Source organism: Triplophysa dalaica, chromosome 25 (genome assembly GCF_015846415.1).
Source record: "Triplophysa dalaica isolate WHDGS20190420 chromosome 25, ASM1584641v1, whole genome shotgun sequence".
Classification (NCBI taxonomy): domain Eukaryota; kingdom Metazoa; phylum Chordata; class Actinopteri; order Cypriniformes; family Nemacheilidae; genus Triplophysa; species Triplophysa dalaica.
Window position 1 is genome coordinate 13,769,290 of NC_079566.1, and position 27,754 is coordinate 13,797,043.

The window sequence follows — 27,754 nt, forward strand, 5'->3', positions numbered from 1 at the left end:
TTCTGCACAGACATAACCAGCATTCATAAATACAGAACAAAGCCTTTCTCAGACCTACAACTCGAGAGCTACTTTTGAGTTCTCATAAACACTCATTTAAGACTTGAAAACACACGCACGTCTGCCGACGGTATTTAGGCAAACATGCAAAAAAAAGCAAATAGTTTTGCTCAGATGCTGCTCTGTAATAGCTCATTTCACGATGCTGTAGTGATTCAAATATAATTTCCGTGTGTCGTGTAAAGCGATCTGCTTGTAGATATTATGAGCAGCCGAGTCGCAGCTGTACGTTTATTTTGGCCTGAAGCTCAATAATTAGATGAAGATCAAAAGCAGTGCAAAAGCTCACGCGCAGTCAGTTTCCCAGCCGTAAAAATTAAGTTTGTATACGTGGCACTCGCTTATGAAGGCGTAATGCCAACCGCCAGCGCAGAAATATTCACGTTTAGCAGAAATGTAAGTGCAAAAAGAACTGCAATTGTTTACAAAATGTTGATTCGATTTTACAGCATCCTCGGGATAACTGAAAGCTCTATCGAGCATGATTTATTAATGTCACAGAGTTTAAAAGATACAGTCGATAAATCTGCGTATGAGCATCAGTGAGCTGTGAAATTGTGATTATAATGGGAAAATCTTTCTAAACCAGCAGGGGCGTCTCGATTCAGCACCATATGACAGCAAAAGTTGAAGGTTTGACAACATTTACACAATTGTTGAAATGAGTGTTTTGACCGTTAGGTGGCACAAGCCGAAATAAACAACCTGTTCTGATGGGAATACATAACTATTTATAGAGTAGGTGATTTTATACAATGTGTTTATACAAAGTTATTAGAAAGAAGCACAAAGGAAGTCCCACACTGAAACAAGTAGGATTTACTTAATTGTTTTGTGTTATCTGTGCAAGTTTTTGCACACAGTCTTTTAAGTAAATGAAAAACTGTATGCAGAAAACTTCACAAAAAGAATTGAGAGTAAAATCTACTTAACAACTGTGTGTAACACTTGCTCAAACAATAACGATACATTAAGTAAATACTACTAGTTGTTTTTAACAGTGTATTTATAAACTATTTATAAATACTACGAATGAGATTGTTGTGAATAGCATGAGACTGTGTTTGATACTCGACCCAGTGGTATATTTTACATTTTATAGTAAAAAATTCTGGTCACATGACACATAGCCTCACTAAATGTGCTTAACGCAAACGATTTTTAATGCAAGATTTTTAAGCTCTATACAAATAACAGGGGCAGGTAAATATCTCACTTGTTTAGTACAAAGTCATATTGAACACTACTGGGACGCTACATCAAATACAGTACATACCTGTGTGCATGAAGCATGTATCTGAACTCTTTCATTACATGTTTGAAGCTTTGTGAACTATATTTAGTGACACACTTAAACAGATGCGTGCCGTAAGAATTCAACCTCTGTCTCTCTTTTACTCTTTCACCAACATCTGTTCTGGGCTTTATGTTGAAATGTCTCATGAGCATTCGTCATGTGATGTCTATATAGCGGTCCCAAAAAGACAGGCAGTTGTATGATTGTCATTGCATTAGATCAGAGAATCCCACAAGATCTCTCTAAAACAGAAAAATGTTTGCTTCAGTCTCATGCATCTCATATATTTATCCTGAGAAAAGAGAGTCTCACAAATGTCTCATTAATGTCTCAAACTCGGCTCAGATTTGTGAAGTCTACAGTGAAAAGTTGTAATAATTAAAGATCTCAATATAAACTCAAACCTTTCTTAAATTTACCCAAATCAAGATTATTTAACCCTTAAAATCTGCATTCATTTAACATCTCAATATTCATCACGTCTTTCAACAATACGACTCATTTATCGATAAATAATTGTAGAAGAAACATCTGAGACTAAGTTGATTCTTAAATGAGAACTCCATCAAATCTCCTGAGCTATCAAAGAGTAACATCTGAGCAATTTCTTCTAGAAAAACATAAAAATATTTTTCTGGTTGTGAAATGTTGAAAAAAAAAAGCTGAACATGCCCATAGTTAACATGATAAACTGCACCTGTGATCTTTCATACATCAGCCACTTAAAATCATTTTGACAACAGCTGGCGTCGTTGCAAAAATAACTACGAATAAACATTTTGACATTTCTTTTAATTGGCTAACGTGTCAAAATACAGGAGCCATGTGCATTGGTTGCAATGTTAGAAAGAGAAAATAATCCAGTATCTATTTCATAGAGAAACAGTCGAGGAAGTGGAATCTGCAAAACGTCATATTACAACAATATAAGTTAAAAGTGCTGAGTCTGGCAAGCTGTTAAACCCCGGATGGACAGAGAGAGAGAGAGAGAGAGAGAGAGAGAGGAGAGAGACGCTTGCTCTCCATGTTTGAGGCTGTTAAAGCTGAGCTTGTTACTATGATCAAACACAGCCTCTCTTCCACCAACACGCTGTACTTAATAAAACGCCCTGCAGGGGGGGTGTTAACACAGGAACCCTACAGAGAGACGAGACCAGCTTACCGTCTCCTGCTTTAATGGAATTCTCCACAGGATGAAAAAAATTCTCATTCAGCCAATTGGGTGAAAAGTGGACGGCTACTTTATCCACGGCGTCGACGGATAGATTTGTGCAGGTCATATCACACAATGTCTGTGTTTCAACAACAGTGAAAAAATTCTGCAAACACATTATTTTAATCATATTCGATGTGTAAAGTTACCTCAGTCAGAACAGGTTTGCAATACCCCGCCCCGAACATCAGATTCTCCACTGACATCATGGAGGGCGGAGCCTCACTCTCAGGAGAGCCTCTACCAAGCCACGCCCCTTTACCACTCCGTGTAAAACTGGAAAGAAAAGTAACAAAATATTAGTAAGTTCTCAGTGGGAATGTTTACAGGACGATTCACTTAGAAAAGCATTTATTCAGGGTATTTGTCTAAAAATAAGTGGCTAGACGTCCCATTAGCCAGATAAAGCTGTTTGTAAATGTCGGTTCTTAAAATATTTTTCTCTAATGAGGCTTTTGTTCTTCAAAATGTATTTTACAGCTGACGAACACGTTTCGGGATTGATCGCTGTTGCACAGAATAAAAGTGAACAATACTATAAATTATTCTTACAATCTAACTGTTTACACTCAGGAGCAGAGAGTCCAGTGTTGGGTAAATTACTCTGAAAAAGTAATTAATTACTAGTTACTAATTACATATTCAACTGTGTAATTAGATTACTGTATCCTCTCATTGGTAAGGACATGTTGCTAACAACGCCAAGGTCGTGGGTTAAATCCCAAGGGAATTGCACATACTTTGAATCAAAATGTATAGTATAATGCAATCTGAGTCGCTTTGGATGAAATCGTGTAATGTAAATGTAAATATACATTTTATTTATATATATTCATGCATTTATAATGTCCTTATATGTATACTTATATGTACTTACAAATAAAATATATATTTTTTTACTTCTATTCATGGTGTCTCAAATTAAGCAAATATAATTTTTGTATATCAAGTACACATTTAGTGCAAGAAATAGTGCTTTGGCGATGATGTTATGACTGACATATTTTGTATAAGTTATACTATAATATAAAAGTAAATCCTCAAAGGCTGTTTGTGTGAGATGAATTCTTCTCATGAAAGTAAATTGGGGGGCATCAGTAAGGGCTGGCCTTCACCTGATCAACGGCTGGTGCAGTGCCACCAAGGCGGCGTGAATAGAGACGGAGATCACCGACAGATGGAAGTAATCGAACATGACGGGCAGGTGATGGTGAAGGCCGTGATGTGGATGGAAGTGAAGTCCCAACGTCCTGCTGCTGATCAGAGGCACTGAGGGGATGTCTGCCAACCTAACACACACGTTTTGATAAGAAACACATTTAGTCGATCTTGTCCAAACACTAAACTGTTAAATTGTTGTTATATTGTGTCTAAAAACAGATACAGTGTGATGATGTGGCAGCCTGAGAAAAGGTGCAACTAAAAACAGGAGAAGAGAGAAAGCTCAGGATATGTGGAGACTGTTTGGGGAGCACAGAGATGGACAGCTAGTGCAGATAATGACACGGCTCTGTCGTCTCAGGGGCCGCGGGGGCCGCTGATAATCTCGGCTCTGGACCCCGTCTGCAGGTAAGAGACTGCAGTAATGGCCAAATGTGCTTGAAAAAAGAATGTGGGTGTGTTTGCACAGTGTTGCGCTTACTGCTCCTGATTAAGACACACACGCATGCTGTGCCTGCCTGAGGCTCTACCACACTCTCTCACCTCAGAACTTTAAATAAAGACAGCAAATGATTCAGATACAATGAAAAAGAGAGTGCTTCTAACCGAATAGTTTTACTTTACTTTGCAGTATGCGCAACTTTTTAAATAGTATGTGAACCTGCGGCATCATTCATTGTTGCACATTTGCATTACGCATTTAATCTAGTGAGGTTTGACATGAATACTGTAATACATCTCCATAAAATGGAAGGAAGGAGGCGGGAACCGGCAAACATTTAAACATTTAATAACAGAAATAACAAAAGCCCCTCACGGCCGGCCGCCGGCAAACAAAACATAAATACAAATCACAAGAACATAAATATAAACTTAACATATGTTCGGGCCCGGTCCTCTCTCTTCGACGGTCCGTTCGCTCGTTCCTTTTATATGCTCTCTTTCTCCTACGTGATTCGAGCCCGGTGTGCGCACAGCTGGCGCTCATTCACAATAACTCACCGGACTCGAACCACGGTCTCGCTCCGCCTACTCTACTACAAATACATTTTTAGTTTTAAGTATGACATGTAATGAAATGCTTAGTACTACTTTCTCCCATAGTTAGGGTATAATAATAATTGCGAATATATAATTTTATAATTATGGTAGACAAAAGATTCTCCTGCTGCCGGTAGAAGCGCTATTTTAGGAAATGCTCCACGGGGTCGTATTTGGGGAACGTTGTAATCGACCAAAGTGGTCGAATGAGTTGGAGGACTTGTTGGAAAAGACCTGTTGTATCGAAACAATAATAGAGTAAGGCAAAATGCAGAGACATGGGTGAAAGAGGAGAGAGATACTCACTGCTGTTCATTGTCTGTAAAGTGTAGATCTAATTTAAGCTGGACGTCCACTTCGCTCATGGCTTCTTCCACCTGAAAGAGACATCAAAAAACTGAGAACAAAACCAAGACCTGAAGTAAAGGATTAAGAGTCAGCGGGTATTTTAAAGGTAAGTGAATCTTCATGATCAATCTTGTACCGCTCTAGTGTTTCATAGATTATCCAATCGATGTTGGTTAACGCACTGACTGAGAAAAATCAAATGCTATTAATGAAACAACAGAAAGCGTTCAAATCTCAATTGATCTGAGGTCTGTGGTTTGAGGAAAATTTAAATAATTAATGATTGTTTTAATCTATAACCTTACACGTGAGTAATTGCGTCGCTGATTATTTTCATGGTTAAGTGCTAATGGAAAAACCACATGAATTTTACCTGCTGTGGTTTAGGAACATTTCACATAAGCTCGCAATGTTTCACATGTGAACATTATGGGCTTCGAAAGCTATTAGTAAACAAGAACAGATCACGTTCCACCTGTACATGCAATAAACGTGTTAACATGTGAAAATCCTTTTTTTCTCTATAAGGTCGCTTAAATGAAAACTTGATTGTGGAGGATGTATTATAAACCCAGGACTGGGAAAAATCTGATGTATGAAGAGAAATCTCGCTGCACACCGATCTCTGAAAACAAACAGCGCCACTTCAATTATTGATACAGGGATTGATTCGACTTGCACTGTGGGGAAATGGAAAGCTATTTTTAGACTTGTTTTCTCAAAGAGAGAGAGAGAGAGATGGAGAGAGACTAGAAGGAGAAGAGACAGAGACAACAGTTTTAAGGTTAATAAAAAAGATGGCTGTAGAAATCAGACCTCTCTCTCACATTTCATAACTTTTGATATGAGTTAGTCTATCAAAACCAACGTTGCGAAAAAAAAAAAAAACTGCAAGCAATACTCACCCTCTCTCCGTCCAGCAGGAGGTGAACTCTGAAGTTCATACGGTCTTCAAGGGTCACCTCTTCATTCCTGTAGAGGATCTGAAATATCCGACTGAAGACCCCTCCATCATGAACCCCGGCGGTGACGAAACTGCACTCGCCTGTCGACAGACACATAGCAGACACATGAACTTCTCCACTCTTCACATCAAAGAAAAAGAGAGACATTTTCATTCATATTCAGTGTTTTACAGCTTTTGTTTTGCCGCCTGAGACTGTTTGACATGATTTGTGTGTTCGTGACTATGAAAGCTTTTTGAAATCTAGAGAAAGCTTGAATCAGATCAAAGTCGTTCTGCTGTCAGAGAGAGGAACATTTACATTTTACATTTTACATTTATTCATTTGGCAGACGCTTTTATGCAAAGCGACTTACATGTCGGAGAGCATATAAACATTTTGTTGACATGCAGAAGAGGAAAATGAAGAATTTGCCGTTGAAAATTTCAATTGAAAAAAAAATCTCTTGAGGAGATTTAGAAGAGATCACCACAGTGTCTCAAACGGTGCTCAGTTTTAATAAGACACCAAAATCTGCGAAACGTCTGAGATGTCAAGGTACTTCTTAACAAATTCTTTCAAGGCTGATAATCTGAGGTCAATTTTATTTTTAATTTTACATTTTTTCATTTTAACATTTATTTCTTAGTAATTCAAGGGAAAAAAATCTGAGGCAAGTTCTATAAAACAAATCATCAGCATCAGTATTCTCCCGTGAAAGATTTTTTTTGTTTTCCACCGGGTCGCTAACCTCACCCTAAAACCGCAACCGTCAAGAACATAACCATCAAATCCACATCCACGTACAGTGAGACAGAGATGGTGTCTGTGATGAGAACATCTCAGCGGGATTTATCTTCCGCTGTGAAGATGATAGCGAGTGTCAAAGAGGTGCAGAGCAACACGGCGAGGGTCTCACTAAAAGATGGACCCCCACTGAGGCGTCTGTCTCGCTCAGCCTCCGACTGACTTTCTCTCTGTGTGTCGCCCAAAACACATTCGGCTGATAACCGGAGAGAGTCTTACCATAGAGTCTGATCTTAGAGGAACCATAGAGAGTGTGTTTGTGATGGATGACACAGACAAGAGAGATAGAACACAAGTAGACGTTTCTCTATATAAATACTGAATAACCCTTATTTCAATTGAAAGTATAGTTTTCGTTAAAATTTGGATAAATCCTTTTTTTTTCAGGGATGCGACTTCTTTAATGTTCAATTTCTATATGTAAAGTCCTAAAACTTTGAAAAACTGAGTTATGACTTTGGAAGGAACAATTAAACACAAATAATTGTTTTTATTTATATACCGTTCAAAATTGTACTATAATTTGCCCAATCACTTTATTATTAATATTTTTTTCACATTTTACTTTAAAACTCACAGAGGTATCACAAATACCACTGGGAAAATCCAAAATAAATCAAAACTTGTTATATTAAATTATTTTAGTGTTATCACCCGCAAACTATAATTTGTAGAAATATTTTCTTGGCATTTTTATCAATCAACTCTTCTCTTGAGGTGTTCTTAAAACGAATTGTAAAAATTTATATTATATATATTATGGGCTTTTATTGGCTGATTTTTCCTCATTATTCCACCAACATCATCCATTTCAAAAACATTTCTATTTAATCAAATTCTGGTTTTGCAATAAAATAAAACGATAAGTTTGTACAATTATTTTTTTTCAGACATTTAAGCAAAGCCTATGTCTGTATATCTAAAGTTTAAATCTTGATTATACTTTTGATTATATAAGTATAAAGTATTCATTTTCTTTGTCTGGATTATTTAGCAGATCTTGAAACACTTTGTTCAGTCAGTCCAGATGTCATTTTAAAACTGGCAGCTGAAATAGTTTCAGACAAGAATTGTGGATGACGAATCCAAAATGGCCACTGATGCCAGTGAGTGTCTGACTCAAAGCTCTGCTGGCGTTCAGTCAGATGAGCAGTGCCAATACTCAATGTTAGACAGAGGCCGAACACACACAAGATGTCAGTCCAACGTACCTCAGTTTTATCTCTCATGTACAGAACTAAAGTTCAATCAACTGCAGTTTACTCCCACACAAACCAGCATTTATATTCGCTTTTTCTTTTAGGGATCAACATCTCTACTCCCTGTGTTTTTTTAATCTGGATGATCACCTCTTTAATCTGGATGTTTGCTTTCCAAAACATCTTGAAAACATTCCATGTTAAAAGTTAAACAAATCCTGCACAGCGTTCATGATAAAATTTGATGTTCATCAGATGTCCGTTTAAAATGTATGACATGCTCTCTGCTATCTTGAGCAATGTACTTTTGCAGCGACAACCTGTGTGCTAAAATCTTGTGTGTAGCAACAAAGTCACATCTGAACATACACTGAGAGAAATAAGTATTTGATCCCCTACAGTTTGCCTGCTTACAAAGAAATCAAGGGTCCATCATTTTATTTTAACTGATAGACAGAATAAAAAAATTGTATATAAAGGTTATAAATTGAATTGTATTTCAGTCAGTGAAAGAAGTATTTGATCCCTTACCAACTAGCAAGAATACTGCTCCACAGATTGATAATGTGCCTATGTGGACCACAGATTAGAAAGTACTCCTAAATCATCTTGTCATGTATATAAAAGATGCCTGCCAACAGAATCTGTCTCTTCCATTTCAACCTCTCCTCCACGTGGTCCAGACCAAAAAGGCTTTAAAGGATGTCAGGGACACGATTTTAGACCTGCACAAACCATGAATAGGTTACAGACAGAAGCTTGGTGAGCAGGAGACAACTGTTGGTGAGATTACTTGGAAATAGATGAAATATAACTATCAAACGTCCTTGTTCTGGAGCTCCCTGCAAGATTTCCCGAATGGAGGAAAGATGATCATGAGAAGGGATTAAAGATCCGCCCAGAACTATACTGAAGAAGCGTGTAAATGATTTCAAGACAGTTGGGATCACAGTAGAAAGCAAACCATTGGTAACACTCTATAACACAATAGATTGAAATCCTGAGGCACCCGCAAGGTCCTCCTGCCCAAGAAGACCCCCCTGACTCGTCTGAAGTTTGACAATGAACATCAAGATGATCAGAAAACTTTTGGAGAAAGTGATGCGAGACCAAAATTGACATTTCTCAAAATATCTTCTTTGGTGCTTCACAGAAGAAAACGTAATACGGGAGGACAGCAGTATTTGATCCGTTGTGTGTTTTAGCGCAAAATGTACCACATTTTGGACGCCTTAATAAATACACTTGTTTTTCTCCTTCTCAGAGGTTAGAATCTAAAATAGGTATAAAAATCTCACATCATTCTCGTGATACAACGGGATTTATCAAGTGTTTCTCAGATACGTTTTAGAAAAGAAATCTCCGATTTTATAAGGGGCATTTAGGCCTTCTGGCCAACACGTATGTGTTCTACAATAGTTATTTTGTATCTTTTGAACACAGTCCTAACCAGGTGTCAACAGCAACGTATAGACTGATAATTGTGTGCGTGAGCTAAAAAAATGAAAATGAAACTTCCCGTATGTTGTGAAAACAGACCGTATTTTTACCTGACACAACATGACCGAGCAAAAATAGCTGTTACCTCGACTGCAGTTAGATGTCTATAGTTTACACTAAACACAGGTAAATTACACCTTGTGTATAAACACCTGAGCAGTCTGAGGTCACAATGGAGAATACATTGAGAAACTTCATGTGCCTTGTCAAATTACGTTTCGATTATGTGTGTCAAAATGTGTTTATATAACACAAAGAAATAAAGAATCTGATGGTTTCATATTGTGGTATTGTGTGATCGTCACATTCATGTACATCAAGGTACATATCTTTTTTGACAATATATATAAAAAAAGACCGCTACATTCTCACCAGTATATCCAGGTGTTGTGGCTGTGATCCTGTGGGGGATTCGTGGTGACACACGCAGACTCGCTCTCACCTGATAGAAGCTGCAAAAGACAGATGAATCAGCACACGCATTCAAAAACGGCTTAACAGATTGACGACTTCTGGACACGTAACGTAGAGAATTGCACCGCAAACTCCATATACAGAATAGCAATCCTGCATAATGTTAGATTTGACTGATAGCCCAATATTCTTTGTATTCTAACATAACATTTATCAAGGAAATATTTGAAGGGATAGTTCACACAAAAATGAAAATTCTGTCATCATTGTCACACGTCAGCAACTAAACAGATCTCATCCCCATAGTATTTATTTTTTCTACTATGGCAGTAAAAGGGCAATGAGATCTGTTTGGTGACTGACATTCTTACAAATATCTTCCTTTGTGTTTAGCAGAACAAATCAAATTTTAATGGTTCGTATCTGAGGGTGAGTAAATGATGAAATATTCCTTTAAATTCCAGCTGTTTCATCATACTGGAGCAGATGCTTCACCAGGGCACAGTTTCTTCTGCAGGATATTTGTTCTGTCTGCTGTTTCTAACAGATGCGGCTTTGTGCTGGTTTTCCCTGGAGATAAACTGTAAGTACTGTCCTCTGTATACTGCAGTTTGCTCAATGGGTCTTCACCATAACATGTCACATGTCAAAACGTGTCAGACAAACCTGCTACAACAGTTCACAAGTACACGCTACAACACGTCTACAGCGGGTTATGACACGTCCTCCGCATATGTTAAAACCACCACACACATCCGAGACAAAACAAATTGTCTCTCTCTCTCTCTCTCTCTCTCTCTCTCTCTCTCTTTTACAGGGGATTATATTATTTAGCTTTCCGGTTTATGTGAGGGAAAGTCAAATCTCTGCAAATCTGATGCTTCAGCTTTGAATTAATCTCACATCAGACGCAGTGAGCTGAGCACCATCCACCATGACCTCTACTCCATCAGACCCACGAATGTCATATCAAAGAATAATTATGAAAACAACAAAAGTAGAGACATTAATTGTAGAAGTAAATCAGATCGGATTTGATTTCATATCTTCTATAAACACACGGTTAGCGCCACATTTATTATCCTGAAGCTCTGCATAATAAAGAATAGGAAAGGCCACATCAACACGGCTTTGAGCCGAGATCACAAATGAGTTATATTCAGATCCCTGAACAATAACCTGAACACTCTCCACCTACTGCTCACAGTATGACAGCAATTGATTTGGCTGACACCTTTGACAGCGACATAAGGTGTCAAAACAACAAAGCCGATCATTAATCTACTGAATCGGCATTTCAATTTTATTTACATAGCGCTTTTCACAATGTGCATTATAAGAAATAATATCTTTCACAATGTGCATTATAATAAAAAATATCTTTCACAATGTGCATTATATTAAAAAATATCTAATTTCAGCAGTCTCCCTGTGAGAAAGCCAACAGGAACCCAAACTCCATTGATAAATAAATGGAGAAAAAAACTCGGGAGAAACCAGTCTTCGCCTGGAGGGCCAGATCTAAATGTTCATGAAGAATAGGGAGAGTTTATTAGTTATATAGGAAATGTCATTGTGCAATATGACACGGTGTATAATATATAATGTGGGATGATAACCTCTTGCAGTGTAGACAGTTTTATTAGATTATGGAGGTGTAGTCTTGGGATTGTAATGTAGATAATAGCATAAAAGAAATGTGTTGATAGAGGACTACAGTGGCTTTCCACAACCTTTAATGCTTTTATTGATCAAAATATTCTCTATGACTGTAAAAATTACAGTAATACTTTAATTTAATAGATGTTTTAAATTATACATTTTATACATATATTAGAAATTCATATTTCTAATTAAGACTGCCTTCAAATATGCTGTCACCTCAGAAATAAATATTCTCCAGATAGATGAAGTTACATAGTTTGGTGTTATATAGTTATTTTAAAGCGTTAAAATGTAAGCAGAGGAAATTAATGGTGTGTAAATGTTGTAAACTAAATGTTTTTAACCCGACTGCTCATCTTGGCCAGGATACTTCTGTTAAAGAGATATATTAAATATAATTGATGAATAAATGTTTTATTATGCATTATTCACATTGTTTTAATATATTAATTTTTTTTTTTATAAATTCAATAATATCAAAATAATATTTATTGGACAAAACAGTGGATATGTCACTGTTTTGAATAGACTGTAAATTATATATATATATTTGTTTTCATTATTATTAATATTTATTGAATAACATCTTATTTTAATGGTATACATTTCAATGTTATTTTTATATATTTTATTACACCTAACAAGCTTTTTAATATATACGCATAAATCAATATTTATATATTGACTTATTTAGGTCTTTATATTATTATCTATTGTATTTATTTTTAATGTACAGATTTTTCTGGAAAAAAATGCATTAATGACTTCTAATTATGTAAATGCCAAGAGACACGGACTAAAAGCCACAAAATCAGGCCAGTTCATTTTAATAATTGGATATTAAAAGAACGAAACGTGACTTTCTGTGTTTTGAACTCTGGTTTGCTCCGTTTATTAGAGCTTGGACTCTGCAGAAGAACGCAGGTTCGACTGACTTACCCTCTCTGGAAGAGATCCACATTATGAAACTTGTGCAACTCCACCGAGAACTCCACAGTGCCCTGAACTTCTGACATCATCTATTCCATAACCTGTAAGAGACGAAGACAAATTGAGGAACACCCAAACACTTACAGACTTTCATTTCCCTCCATAACACGGCCGTGTTGTTCCATCGCAACTGCCCGGCTGTCCTGTCGTCAGCTGCTCAGCCCGTTGTGAAAAAACGTGGTTATCGTGTTTACCTTTGTAAGTAATGAAGTGAATAGTGTGATAAAAGAGCGGACTCTGTGACTCAGGACATCACCATCTCTAATCACTCAAAGACCTTCAAAATATTTGTTCCTGATGAGACAACTGACACATGAAGTTTCTTGACGTGATCCCAAATCATAATGATGACATTATTTATAGATGAAACAGGCCGCTCAAAGCCACTTTGGTGTGGCTGAACTTCTATGAGTCCTAATGATAATCTTATTTGATAACTTATCCCTACATAACAGTGTGTGTAGTCGATGTGACACTGAGGATGAAACAGTGCGTCTAAGCTTAGCATTGACACACTGACTCACATTTTGTCTGTCTGTCTCTCTCTCTTACTGTTTTTATTAAATTTATCTCTTTTTCTTCTCGTCAGACAGCAGGTCGTCTGATAAAAGTCTCCCTGCTTGGACAATTAATAGAAACGGTCATTTGACCTATATGTTATATATGGTTGCTGTCTTTCCAAAACCTCAGATGTCCAAAATTTCACGGGGAAAATGGATAAAACACTTTTTAATACTATTGATTGCTTAGATATTTCCAAAACAAAGCGACAAACATAGAGATTGACTAATAATAATAATTTCTGTTTAAAAATAAAAATCATGAAACATGGAGAAAATTATAATATGTATGTAAATATTATGTAAAATAAATGTTCATTTAAATTAAGAAAACATAAACTTTGTATGTGCTATTATTGATATGATATGTTTACACATTGGCCAACCTGCTTTCTATTCTTTCCTGCGTTAACTGTATAATATCTTCTTCATTTGCGCTGTTTACTGTTGAAACTTTTTTCAGGATTTTAGGACTTTATTTTCTGTGCCAGATTAGATCAACTCTTCCATATTTTCTATTGCATGCTAAAAGCAGTTTAGCAGCTTCGTTGTGATCATGACACATAATTAAAGGAAAAAAGAAGCAATTTAGATTAATAAAATCATATAAAATACATTATACACTAATGTGGAACAGCGTTTCCCCAGCAGGTTTATTAAGGCGTATTCTTAGCAGATCTAATGCATGTGTCTGATAAACTGCAGTGACATCTTGCCAGCGAGTTTGCATTTTAAAGATGTTCCTCTATCATTGGGGGAAAACAGTGCAGACCATCTTGAAACACACTGCTCAAGCTGAAAAACTATATCCTTACAGAACACCCCAGTCAAACATGTGCACTGACCCTTTCACACAATGTGCACTGTTTTCCTCTTATGTTACATCATTACAGTGAGATTCATGTGACCATCCTAAGGTCAAAGTTGAGAGGTTCAAGGTCAAAGAGACATTCAACTTCTCCATGGTCTCTCAGAAAGCTCTAATATGTGACCGAAACTAAATTATGAGGAATGATAAATGTTTCCGTTTCTCACTGCAAAAAAGGACATTCTTGTGTTTGTGTCTTGTTTTGTAGTACCGATATCTAAGCATTCTTAAATCAAGATACACTTTCTCAAGATGCACTTTGTTTACAAGAAAAGTGAACTAAGATATTTGGTCTCTTTTAAAAAGAAAAAGATAAGAATTAAGTAAGTTTGTGGTAAAAACAAGTAAAACAAATCTGCCAATGGGGTGAAAAAATTAACTTGAATATGTACTTGAGAAAAGTTTATTTTTCTTGCTTGTTTTTTGCTATAAACTTACTTCAATCCTTTATAATTTTTCATAAAATAAGACTTAATGTCATAGGTCACTTTTCATGTCAAGTAATTGTATGTCGTCACATAGAAGTTTTAGATATTTTTTACTAAAAACAAGATAAAATGCTAAGTAAGAATGTCCTTTTTTGCAGTGCTCTTCTGAGATGGTCACTTGTTCCTGTAAATAAAAAAGAAGATTTTAATTTCTTTCTTGTATTGTTGTTGTTTGTGTGTGCATGAGAATGAATAGTTGTTTTTTACAAATACTGTATCTCTTACAATTGACTTCTTGTAAGGATCTCAACACTAGCATTAATTAAAAACATTGCCGAGTCTTGATGTGTTTGGGTCAAACATGTCAAACATGTGAGTCAAACATGTGACATGTTTGGGTGTGTTACAGAAACCTATTTAAATAAATCTGCAGGAAAATATTGGCGTCCTACTGTACTGTAGTACATAGTTTGATTAATAACCGCCGTTGTCTTATTTACAGAGAAGCTAGAACAGAATTACAGTGTGTTTTCCTGTTTAATGCTGGGAAAGTGTGTGTGTTTTTCTGATGTGTTTCCTATTAATAAACAGAGATGATAAAAATATCTACAAAACATCAACAGGGGTTTCAATGTTGACCATGACGGTGATGATGCAATGATGTTGCTGTTACCATGTAGTGATGAAATATTGATAACACCAGCACTCAAGCGAAACATAACAAGCATCGTTAGATGTCGTTTAATCCCAGGTCACAGTTTGCAGGTTAACAGCCGATGTTAAGAAATGAAAAGTATGTTTTCTTCGAAAGGCTGTCCTTGAGTTGACTGACACAATGTTACAACCATGTTGGCTTCACTAACAATATCCTGAAAGCCTCTTTGAGACGGGTCTGAGAGACACAGATCTCTGACACAAGCATCATGTGTACCAAAGCATAAATTGAGCCAATAAAGCAAAAAGTCACAAACTTATTCATAAGAACAGAATAGAATTTGTTTTATTAGTTGTTTATGTCTAGTTGAAGTGTGCACTAACCAGGGCTCACACCAAATGCGAATTAAGGGATCTGTGCAAGTAAATTGCATGCAAAGTCAGTGCAAAGACGCAATCTCGTGCCGGGTAATGCAAATGATGTGAGTCGGGCGGTGCGAATGCGTGATATTCGCCTTATGTCAGACTTGACTTTGAGCATATGAAGAATGCCGGACGGTGGTACGACAATGGCCGGGTGCGATTCCTCAACTTTTTACATTTCTGTACCGAGAGGTCACGCTTTGACGCACATTTCCAGGTCAGAGTTCACCAATATTGAACTTTGCTACGCAGCGACTGGCGTGCGTTTCTGGTCTGTTACATTCGCATGCGTATGAATGTAAGTCAATGGAAGGAAAAGTCAAGTGGGACCTCGGCATTACTCGGCGTCTTTGGCACATGTTGAAGAATTTCAACCCGAGCGAGAAATTTGTGTGAAGAGCTCATCGACACCAACTGTTGGACAAGTCGTGACGCGTCACTCGCGCGAATATATCAGACTAATCACGAGAGTAATACAGAGCAAAGAATGCAATGACGTTTGGTGTGAACACGCCATACGACAAATTCGAAGCATTTGCTGCAATATAGAGAAACATTATGTCTTGCTTAAATGTAATTTACGATATAATCCACAACCACTTTTTTATGCCATTTCTAAATTTTAGATTAAGATCTGAGTACACATTTTTCCTGAATGATAATGATGACAAAAGTTATCTATAGACAATGTAACACTTATTTAAACAAATTTAAATAATGTATTACATTTTGTAATAAGGTTGTTTCATCTTAAATTTTGAGCAATCTTTCATTTAGTAATTTCTAATCAGGCCTCACCGTACGATCTCGAGGTGGGTTATGGGATTGTTGGTTGATCTCTGGAATTGTGAGCAATATCACCTGGTCTCTTTTTTCTCTAGTTCATTTCGAGTGAACGTACGCAAACACTTTATATTCCTTTTTGTAGAAGTTTGACTTTATTTTACCTCAATACTTGTGTTGTGCTGTTTGTGCACTTCTTGTTTTTTAGTCTGAATGAACTACATAAACTCGGTTTGAATGTTATTTTAGCGGTTAATTAAAAGTTTGTGTTCCTCCATGGTCACCTTGCGGAAACCAGTTAGGGAGTTGTTGACATCTGGGCACTTTTAAAATTCTCAAAGATCTCCAAACGTGATGAAATTTTGAACAGCTCATTTCCTAAAATATTCTATACCTCAGTTCTCTTCCTGTGTGTGTGTGAATCATAAATCTCGTCTCAAGACACCTGCTCGACCTGCGTGTTTAATCAATTGTGCAGGCGCTGGGTTTGCTTTGAGTGATCTATGGTTTCATTCTGGCCTGTGAGATTCTGTGTCGCTATCTGAGTGTGTGTTTGTCAAAACTTGAATTGCTTTTTCCACGAATAGGTTCTGAAAAAAGTCTGTTTTCCTGTTCAAACAACGGCTTGGCTATTGGTCTTAATAAAGTTATCTTTCAGAAAAGGTAAGCTAGTTTGGACTTAAATGTTGAAATCGAGTAATAAATGAACATACTGTTGAAATAAAAGAGCGCTTTTCCACCATCTCGCCGAATCATTCTAAGCACTGTCTGAAACGGTTATGTTTCCTTGTGAGCCAACACAATTTCCAACACGCTTACTGGAATTTACATCGCCACTCAGGGTCGGTCACTCGTCGGTTGCCTAGATACCAGTTTTTTTTTTCTTTGTAGCCAAAATAGCATCTTATTACAGAAGGAAATAAAGTTAACATACCTTCTCAACAGCTGGACTTGGGAGTACCAAGAGAAGCAAAAACGTTTTTCAAGTTGTAGCTCAGTCTATTGTGTTTCACACGGGAGCGAGTGACACGATTGTGATTATATTCTAAAAATGTTCCTGAAAATTAAACCAATGAAACCTGGATCGGCACGGAGTGGAATGCTTAAGAAACGAGATCAATTAAGCGCGATAGTGGAAAAGCAGTCTAGTCTAGATAGTTTAGAATCAAACGTGTGGAACTTTTTCAATGCTCAAATACTTTCTTTATCTAAGGTTAATAAGTCAAATTTGTTGGTTAACTCTAACATAAACTGTGACTCTGTGGTGCGACACAGCAACACTGGATCAGTCATTTGGTGTGAATTTAAGATCTATTCTATCAGTCTATATCGGGGCATGTGAAGTGGACATTTGCGAATCCTGGTGGAAAAATCGAAAGCCAGGTAACAGATATCATAATGCTACATTATAACAAACCATTATACTATGATTTTTAAGTTTTAAAAAAAAGAAGTCTATTTTAAGCCGGAGCTGGAATGAGACCACAAATCAATTATGATAAGAAATCAAAGTTCGAACCCATAAAGAAATAGAATGGCGTATTGCAGTAAAACTGCTGATTTTGCTAAGAGAATATTTGAGTCTGCCAGCGTCAGCAGGCACAGAGCGCTCTATTTGATCTTTTAAATGGCAGTGAATTAAGCTATTGAACCATACTGTTAGATCTTACAGCATTTGTGAACTGAAATGACTCTGTCCATTAAAGCATGAGTCATCTACGGCTGGCTTATCTACACTTGCGTCTATAAGACAAACAAAGGGATCTAGTGCACAAATTGAGGTGGGGTGGTAATCAGGACCCCCATGTGAAAGTAGAAATAGATTTAGGGGTCAGCTAATATGATTGCAGTGGTGAACATAGGATTGATTCGCTTTTAATAACAAGGTTATACATTTCATGAATTACATCTTTACAATAATCAATTATGTTTAAATGTGTTTTCAGAAGTGACACTTTTTTATTATGCTGATAGCCGGTTGATGTTTTTGTTAAAACTGGGTGACGTTTTTTTAAACATAAATGTAAATGCAAATTCTGTCATCATTCATTTACCTTCATTTCAAACATATATGACTTCTTTCTTCTGCAGAGCACAAAAGAAGATATTTTGAAGAATGTTGGTTACAACACAGGTTGACTTTCATTGTATGGACACAAAACCAAAAAGACATTTATCAAAATATCTGAAAAACATGAAAGACGACTCCATGATGAAATATTTGTTTTGCTCTTTTTAGCCGAACTCTCTTTGAAAAGAATAAAGTTATAGTAATACATTTGCATTTTTTATTAACATTTGATGTAAAAATAGCAAAACTTTCAGCTGATTAAATAATAACTTGAGAAAGAAACTCTTACAGAATCGCATCCGGCTCACTTGTCACAATTGAAAACAAGCTGGACACAGAATCTTCTGAAGTATGCTTTTAAGATGTAAGTTCACGCAGGATTTCCATGCATACTGTACATGATATCTGCATATTGCACACGGTATACTACATCCTACTCTCTTTCAAAAATAACAGTGTGCCCGTCTATAGATTACGTTCATATACAAAGACCAATGAAATGACAGGGGTTTGTTTTGTGGTTTTTAAGGGGTCTAGGCTACTGGAATCATGTTTTGGGTCAGACGTGCACATCTCTGGTAGCAGCCTGCAGCGCTTTTAAAACATTTATTCAGCATGGGGTTGACCCTGCGGGAACATTGTGATAGAGATTATAGAGATCACGAGGGAGTCACAAGACTGCAAACTGTTACAAATCCACACAGGGAGATACAATAATGTATGTGTGCTATCTGATGTTATCATATACAGCTATCTGAATGACAATATATAAAAAAGATTTTATTCTTAAAGTGTGCACATGCAAAGTCATGAGTCTGATTGTGTATCATAAACTGCTTTGGTCATAAACTCTGGAAAATATTTTATAGCGTGTTGCCTTGACATGCCACACGTGGTTTGGTCACAGTGTCCTTACCAGGTGGAGCACAGCAGGTTTCCAGCAACAAGTCATTAGTCTGTCCTCGGTGACAGCGAAAAACTGTTCTGGTTTGGTGCAACACATTCAAAGCCGAAACAAAACATATTTTATCTGTAAAATGCAAACTTGTTTTAATTCATACCTTGATTCAGACGGATGAGATGTGTTGCTGTCTCATGTTCTGCCTGTTTAGAAGACTGTATTAGTTTAACATTAATTTTTAAAGAAGCCTTTACCCTTATCTGGTCTTCATAGCCCCATAGAAATATTCAGAAAGTCTGAATTATTAATTTATGAAAACTTCGCAATGAAATCAATCAGCACATCACGTATGAACTGATTCTGTAGACTGCAGGTGGTCTGAGTATTCTAGGACTGTCTAGATTTGTCAAGATCATCTATGAGAGTTAAGAAAAGCATTAGCGCTTTCGGCCAACATTCCCAGAAGGGCATTCTGCCTCGAGCGGAGCAGATAGACCTGGCCGATCGGGAAGTCTGCCGGAAAATCTGCTGCTACATCGATAACAGTTTGTTGGTGTCTGGGGTATTTCACGTCCTCTGACAAGCCTGGGCCATGTCCGTTAGATGCATCCAGAAGCGTTCGGGTCCTCTCGGGAATCGCAAGTTTGCATTTGAATGTCACAAGCCCTCGGTCATCAATTTACAGAACAGATTATTCTGGATGTTACAGCGGCCTGTAAATGTCAAATGTCACCAGCAGGATTTTCAGGTTGTGCGTGAGGCATAATTTGAAAAATAGATCCGCAGCCTGGCTCACGCAGCGACCGCTGTGTATGTCAGATTTATTGACCTTCACCAAAAGACGTCATTCCGCAACATGTGCAATGAGTTTGAATGCTACTTGAATCTGAACATTTCATCACATAAAATTATTCTGTAGTTATTATTTGAATCTGACCAACACACAGTAGCATTTTTTGGGGGGGGGGAGAAGAGTGAAACCATGGTCAAATTCCAGTGGTTTTGTTCTGTTCTGTAATAAGATTTCATTCCATAACATCTCTCGCACGGAAAGATGCTTCCTTCAAGAGTTTTCTACTTAGAGTGTGTCATCAGTTGCACGCAATCCATATTATGACTCATTTATGTACGTTTCAAGTTGACACAACCCAGTTGCTGATATTACCAACCACAAGTAACCTTTTTGACAGTGAGCATACCACTTATCTATTTGATAACAGAAAGCAAATGAGTGTCCCTGGAGCAAAATCAAATCAGATCTAATCCGGCGTCTAGCACACAGTGTACTGCTTATATCCACAACATCAATTTACACCAGTACCAGGGTCTGTAGTCTGTCTGCTGTTTATAATACGATCTGATGTGTTTGTTTAATAGAAATGCAATGCTGAGACTATGTTAAACTGACGAGAGCCAGATGGCCGGAGTGTTGCATTGGCAGAATACGCATCCAATATGACCATAACAAGAATTTGCAGATATAATATTCCTAGCGCAAGCAACGATCAAAGCATACCAAACCAGCCAGTCCACGGTCGATCTAGGAAGCAAAATCGGGCGAACGACAAGACAAAGGCGATAAATGTTCATATTCTTACCTGCCCTCGCGACAACGCTGCTGCGCGACCCCGACTTGATCCGCGCACTCGCTTAGATCCTATGTCATTAAGTTGTGAGGGAGTGTGTGTTATGAAAGAGACTACGGCAGGTCTCAGTGTTGATACGGGCATGAGCGGCTCGCGGTTTCTGCTGGTGCTGATGCTGAGGAGGCTGCTGCTGGTGTTGCCATGGCGATCATTCAGGTCCTGCGCGCTCTGCGGCGGCGCGCTTGCTTTAGCCCACCTCCAGAGATAATGTCCAATCCGCCTAAGTGCTGCTGCGCCACTCGTTTGTCCTCTCTCTCTCTCTCTCTCTCTCTCTCTCTCTCTCTCTCTGTCTCTTTATCCTTTGAGGTGGATGAACGGTAATGTTTGGCAATAGATCGGTCTTTGTGCAGACGCACGTGTGTACGAACTTACGTCAGCGTCTTAAATGCGAAATAATTCAACTTTACACACGATCGGGAAAACAAACCTGTGGTCTATAGTACTTCTAGCTTTATTTGTATTGCACTAACCTATCAAAATATGCGTTTCTTAAAGTGAAAGTTTGCTTAAACAGCTGAATTAGGTAAACAAGCTTTTCTTTGTGAGTGCGCATAACTTTTCATATGTTATGTAAATGACAAAGATGAGTGCGACCATATTAATTCTTTTTTTAAGTTTCAATCATCATAGTCACATTGCAAAAATGTATTTTTTTCTCGGTTAACTTCATGAACTGCGATTGTTCACTTTACATGTCAGTCATACAGCAAATCTAGGGGGGCGGTTCTTGAACATCTTAAGATGCAAACGTCTTCAGTCATTTGCCGCAGTCAATAGACTGGCTATATAAGACAACTTGCTCATGTAGCTACTTTTTTAGACATTAGATTTGAGATTTAAACACTCACATTTAAAGTATTATCATTCAAGTAAGTACTGTATTAAAGTATGGCTTCAACTCATAATCAGAATGCTTATGTTACCCATCATTCTTTGCATCCACACTGATGCTTGTTTAAACACACCCTGTGTACTCTGCAGATTTTTTATGCAGGTGTGTTTTGGAAAATCATCGTATAGGGGTCTGCGCCTTCTATGCGGTGTGGTGCGTATCTTGCATACATCCTTGTGCGTGTTTCTTTAAAAGCTTTTATGGGTCTTGGTTTCCCAATAACGCAGCATGTTTCAGACTGCCAGCAGACTCTGCAGGTGTGCTGAGCGTGTTATGAGCTTATCTAAACTCTGGACCATCTGGTCGTGGACAGGCAACTTCCTGATTTTATCTGAACACAGGAAATATTAAATATTGCGAAGGTCAGAGAGGCGGCATAACCTTAATAGAATTCTGTGTGTCTCTCCATTTGTCCTCAGATTCTTAGTCTTAGCTTTGAATACATTACATACTGCAGCCCAACCAGAGAACACCATGTGGAGTAATGCATCCCACAATGCAATGTGCTCAATGTGACCTTCCATTTTCAGTTTGACGCTTGTACGAGGCTTGACACTTCGTTCAAGTGTGATTTTAATATATTTTGTATATGAATCATTTAAATTCATAATTTGATTGGACTGCCAAAGTTTAGCAGAATGTTTAAATTCTGCATTATTTAGAATCACTCTGAAATATTTACAGATTTATTGAGATTTATAATATATATATATTTTTAAATGTCAGGAGAGCATCAAAAAATTAAGACATTTTATACAACTTTAAATGAATAAGGCAAAAATATTGCAGGTAAATGTCATTTTTGTCCTTAAAAGATATTTCAACTCATCAAAATACAACACAGTCTAAATGTAAATCTATTCATTCGTGTTTACTGTCACGAATGTCCCCCTTTTTCGTGTCACCGATCACAACTTTTAATTTAATGTATTTTAATATGTTATATCTTTCATATGTAAAAATACATATCGACGCAATCTGATTTTACAAGGTGGTTCATTCGTGTGAAATCTAATTTCATACGATCTCATTGGTATGTTTTGTTATGACGTGACTTTTCCCCTGTGATGTTAGCTGTAGGCGCGGGGTTAGTAAAGCAATTGTTCGTTGCTTTGCCACCTCTAAAACTCACGTTATTAACAAAATTTGCCTTCGGGGTTTGGGGTGAAGTAAGGTGATGGTTAGCCAATACCTAAAATATGTACGACTTCTTTTGATTTCGGGGTATAAATCTAAACACATATGCAGTCTGTGTATTGAAAGTCTTGTTGAGTGACACAAATAGAGAATTGTGCTGAGTGACATTAAAAAAATGGGTGTATTCGTGTCCATGAACAAGAATAAATAGATTCCAAATGTCGTGTCTTTGCCACGTACTGCCTTATGACTGGGTAGCAAAATAAGTTTTTATAATACGTTTTTTTAAGTAAAAACAATAGTAGTGTGTTTAGTGTATATTGCACTAGTACTAAGCAACACATTTTTTCTTTCTGTAATTATTTTCTAGTCACTTGCTGTCTGTAAATGGAACACATTCACAACTTTTGCCTGGTCCCTAAATTTAATGACAGGCCAGCCAGATGTGTCATGACAGCTCGAACATGATACATGCTTTCAAAAATCATTTAAAAAAGACAGAATGTTGAAGAAGGCATCTTCTTTATATTCTTTTACAAGCAAAACACAAAACTTTAATCTTGTGAAGATGAAGATACTTTAATTATATGTATACGTAAGTTGAAATTTTGTCTGAGCCCTAAAGCGATCCTCTTGTTAAGGTATAAATTACATCACATTTGATGTGAGAGAAGCCAAAGTAGCCGATGTGCCTGTGAGCGAGTCGCTTTCATAGTCCTGGTTTGAGGTCATTCATATTTCTTTTCCCAGAATTCTCCTCTGAGGAGAACAGAGCTGGAAGCCAAGACCCTTTATAGCGAGAACACTCAAGCAAGTCAACACATCAACTTACCTGCGGCTTTATAATCTTATTTTTCTATCGACTTCTTTCACCCAAAGGCTATCTTTAGACTCGGATGTTAAAAATAGTCTACTTTTCTCTTTCCTGTATGAGCCAATACACAGTACAGAACAAACTTCACCGCATGAACATACAAATTGTTTAAAGGTCTATAATGACATTTGGCTCCTTTTAGCCAGTCAAAATTTTGCCACATAAAATGGGAAAACATTGGATTCACTGCTGCAAAAGATCTTTTCTACATTTTTGTCAGCAACTTCTCCACCAGCATATGGGACTATTGTTAGACTGGCCCATTTCCCAAATAAAAAGTTTGATTCATAAATAATGCTTATCAAGCAGTTGTGTTTTAATCTGTTTTACTACGACATGAACCTACGCTCATGAACATACAGTAACTTTGTGAATTACACGACTCCCTGCAGCAGGAGACCCTATTAGCAGAATAAGCGCCGCTCGACGTGTGTTATTAGCTCCTCTGCAAAAAATGAAACAAGGTGCTCGCAACGCCTGAGGCTCAACATCTCTCTTAAACATCACTCGTAAAAACCGTGGCACCACCCCTCAGAGCTCTCCTACCCAATAGGGCGCCAGAAACAAAGCCAGGTTGCCCTCGCAAAAAAAACCTTAATGTGTGCCAAAAGTTTGGCACAGGTCGTCTTCAGGCAGAGAGGTCCGTGGGCATTGCTGGAGACGAACTGGTGAGTGACGACACATCTCTTGGCCAAGGGACCGAACTTCTCCATCCATTCAGACTCTCACATCCCCTTTGAGGGACAGAAACATGGCTCCTCATCTCAGCCTGAGCAGGTAAGATCTTAACCACCCACAGAATAGCATCTTAAGAGGAGACGGTGAAACCGTCTTTTTTTATCTTCTTCCTGAACTTTGTTAGAACTGACTTAGATTATTTCCTATTCATTTTACCTTTTGTGAAGTGTCTAAAACATTGTTTCCAAACTGTTATGTTCCAATTCCCTGATCTTTTTATGTCGAGCATCTGTTTGACAAGGTAATTTCATCCTTAGTTTAGTTTCTTTAGAGTTTAAGTGCTTGTTTAAAACATAAATTCAGTCTCATCAGCGTTTTCCTGGGTCTGGCATCAATACAGACTCTTGCAGTTGAAGATTTAGATCAACAGTTATCAGTAAACACAAAGTCGTATATTAAGTCGTAAAGTAAATGCACTCCTATAGTGCAGCGCATTGCATATTAAAATCATAGGGCCTCATTCTTAAAACACTATGGATTTCTGTGTAAATTATTTTTAGGCAAACCATTCTCAAGTAAACTGATGCACCTTTGTAAAAATAAATGCTCCATTTTAATGCATTTATTGAATGTAGACATTGCACATTACATTACATGGTTTTTGTATAGGATGTTCGTTTGGATATTCTAGTTCTAATAGCGAAACCCTGTAGCCAGGTGATGCTTTTTACCATTGTAAATGTTCAAAATCATTTACTTTTTATGGTAGCTTCTCCATTAAATCTATGTTTTACTAGGGAACTTTAAGGACTCCCAGTTCTGCTCTTTAAATCAGGTGTTGTCTGTGAAAGAGGAATTTCAAAGTGTCTATGTATGACTGGAGTTTTGATAAAGCATCTTTGTAATTATAGTTTACATAAATGTTGGGGAGGAACTTCCCTCAACATCTGGATGAAAGACAGCAGTCTGTTTCCTCTGAAAAACAGCAGTTGCTTAGCAAAGGAACGTCATGCTCTGACATAAATATGATGACATTTTCGTTTCAATGCGAGAAGTAATACATGACCATAATCTTCAATAGTCGTGGAAATACCATAGTACAATCATTTTTATTCAGATGGTTATTTCCACAAAAGACATAGAGGACTGGAAAATCATGAAAATTATGTTTGATTATATTGAATAATTGTTATATTTATGAATTGTACTATGGATTCGACAAAGATTGTGTTTGTTTTAGATGGGGTTTAGATGTCAGCTTCAGAACACATATTCAATGACTCACATTGAATATATGTTTTTGGTCATTTTGACTGTTCTGCTTTCGTATTAAACTAAAATCTCCCTGATATGATAATCTGCAGTCTGTGACTCATGAGGGATGTGAGTGGGTGAAGATTTTCCCTACACATGGATTATCACTGTGTCATCAAGAGGAAATCCAAGATTTAGAATCCCCGCCTACTAATCTGATCTGAAAGAGAGAGAGAGAGAGAGAGAGAGACAGAGAGAGAAACAGAGAGAGAGAGAGAGAGAGAGAGGAACGAGAGAGAGAACTGCGGTAAATGGCAAAAACTGAGGCATTTATGATACAGTATTTTGAATAATTATATTTCGTCTGTGAAAGGAGTAGAACCAAAATACTTTAGTCCAATCAAAACCTTCTGGTAAATGGTAATTTTATATATATAATGACGGACAATCTGCAACGATCAAACTTTCTTGTGCATCCAACAAGAAGTAAATCTACAAAACAAAAGTCAATTTTTTAAAAGCAGTCACAAAAAAATGTCTGAATCCTGAAAGAGGAAAAACTCGATTTATCATCTGTTCAGCTTTTACACGATGGAGACAACTCCGGCAGGCAAAGGGTCTGAAAGACGCTACTTTCGTTGCTCTCTAACTTTTGGACCGGTGTGTACATGCTTCGAGAGTAATTTAATGGATTTAGTTTGTAATTCCTAATGTGGATTTACGAAATAAATTCAGGTGTTTGGAAGAGGCGTGGCTTTGGACGGCGAATCGCATAAGAGGGTGCTTTCAATGCTAGCAGGCTAAAATAAGCACCTTTCCAAATCAACCACTTCACCTTTAATTGTGGTTTATCCAATCAGATTTTAGAGTCAGAACTATGTGTTTTGTAATGCCTTTGTCCTCCTGTAGGGGGCACTTTTGAGGGTTCGGACTGGTGACATTATGGCACGCCAAACCACTGCCAGATACACGACAGACACCTTCATATGATTGTAGTTAACTAGTATTTGAATGTGATGTGAGCTGCATTTGCATATCTAAATGTTTCTGGGGCTGTGAAACGACACAGTTCTAAGGTGCACATCTCTCTTAAAACTCACATCTACACCAGTGGTTCAATCTGGTGTTGTTTTAGTCACGATAAGATGTCCAAAGCATGTTCTAAAGGAGAGAGCGTCTGAGACACAACATCGTCTGCCAGTGAAAAATACAAGCTGTTGTTTTTCACATAATAGAACAATTGCTTGCAAAGCAAAGCTGTTTATGGTGGATAACGAGACTAGGCTTTGAGAGAAACGAGAGAGACAGAAAGGATATACAGTATGTGAGGATTCTCATGGGAATGAATCCAAATGTATACATTGTACAGCTGAAATTATGTTAATCCCATACGGCACTCTTATGCAGCTTTAAGAAGAAACATACCAGTTTTGTTTAGTTTTGACATGGAAATTAATACTGTTAATCAATTGGGAAGAAATAAAAATGTCTTTGGTTCAGTTTGCACCATAAAAATCTATGCACAATTTCCTTTTTTTCTGTCTCCAAAAATATTAAGAAGGCAAATATCTTGTTGATTATTTTAAAGAATTTCCCCAAAACTGCTTTCCATCCGTAACTCATATGGATTCGATTTTATGATATACACACATGGGACATACTTGGATGATCATTCGGTGTTGTGTAACAGGCGGATTGACAGGCAGAACCTTCACAATTTCTAATTGGCCAGCATGCGTGGGCCACATTCACATTCAAGTCTTGGACTGTCACAGAGACAAGTGTGATCTCCAATGTTTCAGTGACGTGTCATGTAAACGAACATTTTCTATGATATTCCCCCCAAAAGATCTTTTGTTTAGCTCGTCTTTAATCTGCACTGTGAAAACAAAGCCAGTCTCAAGGATGTTATGGCATAGGCACGGTGGAATCTGTTGATTCGTGGT

General features: G+C 37.3%; 2 protein-coding genes across 3 annotated transcripts in view; one reads left to right on the forward strand and one right to left on the reverse strand.

Moving 5' to 3' along the window:
- The window catches only part of fam135b (family with sequence similarity 135 member B), a 37,113-nt gene extending 16,059 nt beyond the window's left edge, over positions 1-21,054 (reverse strand). Inside the window, exons 1-7 of the mRNA XM_056742087.1 lie at positions 20,926-21,054; positions 12,589-12,680; positions 9,943-10,022; positions 6,026-6,165; positions 5,079-5,149; positions 3,686-3,859; positions 2,720-2,846 (exon numbers count right to left, since the gene is read on the reverse strand). Of these exons, the coding sequence (XP_056598065.1) occupies positions 2,720-2,846; positions 3,686-3,859; positions 5,079-5,149; positions 6,026-6,165; positions 9,943-10,022; positions 12,589-12,668 (672 nt within the window). The 5' untranslated portion in view covers positions 12,669-12,680; positions 20,926-21,054. The remainder of the gene's footprint in view (positions 1-2,719; positions 2,847-3,685; positions 3,860-5,078; positions 5,150-6,025; positions 6,166-9,942; positions 10,023-12,588; positions 12,681-20,925) is intronic.
- Positions 21,055-24,543: 3,489 nt separating this feature from the next.
- LOC130415677 (collagen alpha-1(IX) chain-like) overlaps positions 24,544-27,754 on the forward strand; it is a 28,138-nt gene continuing 24,927 nt past the window's right edge. For both annotated transcript variants that reach the window (XM_056741540.1, XM_056741541.1), the window contains exon 1: positions 24,544-24,653. In XM_056741540.1, the coding sequence (XP_056597518.1) occupies positions 24,628-24,653 (26 nt within the window). In that variant the 5' untranslated portion in view covers positions 24,544-24,627. The remainder of the gene's footprint in view (positions 24,654-27,754) is intronic.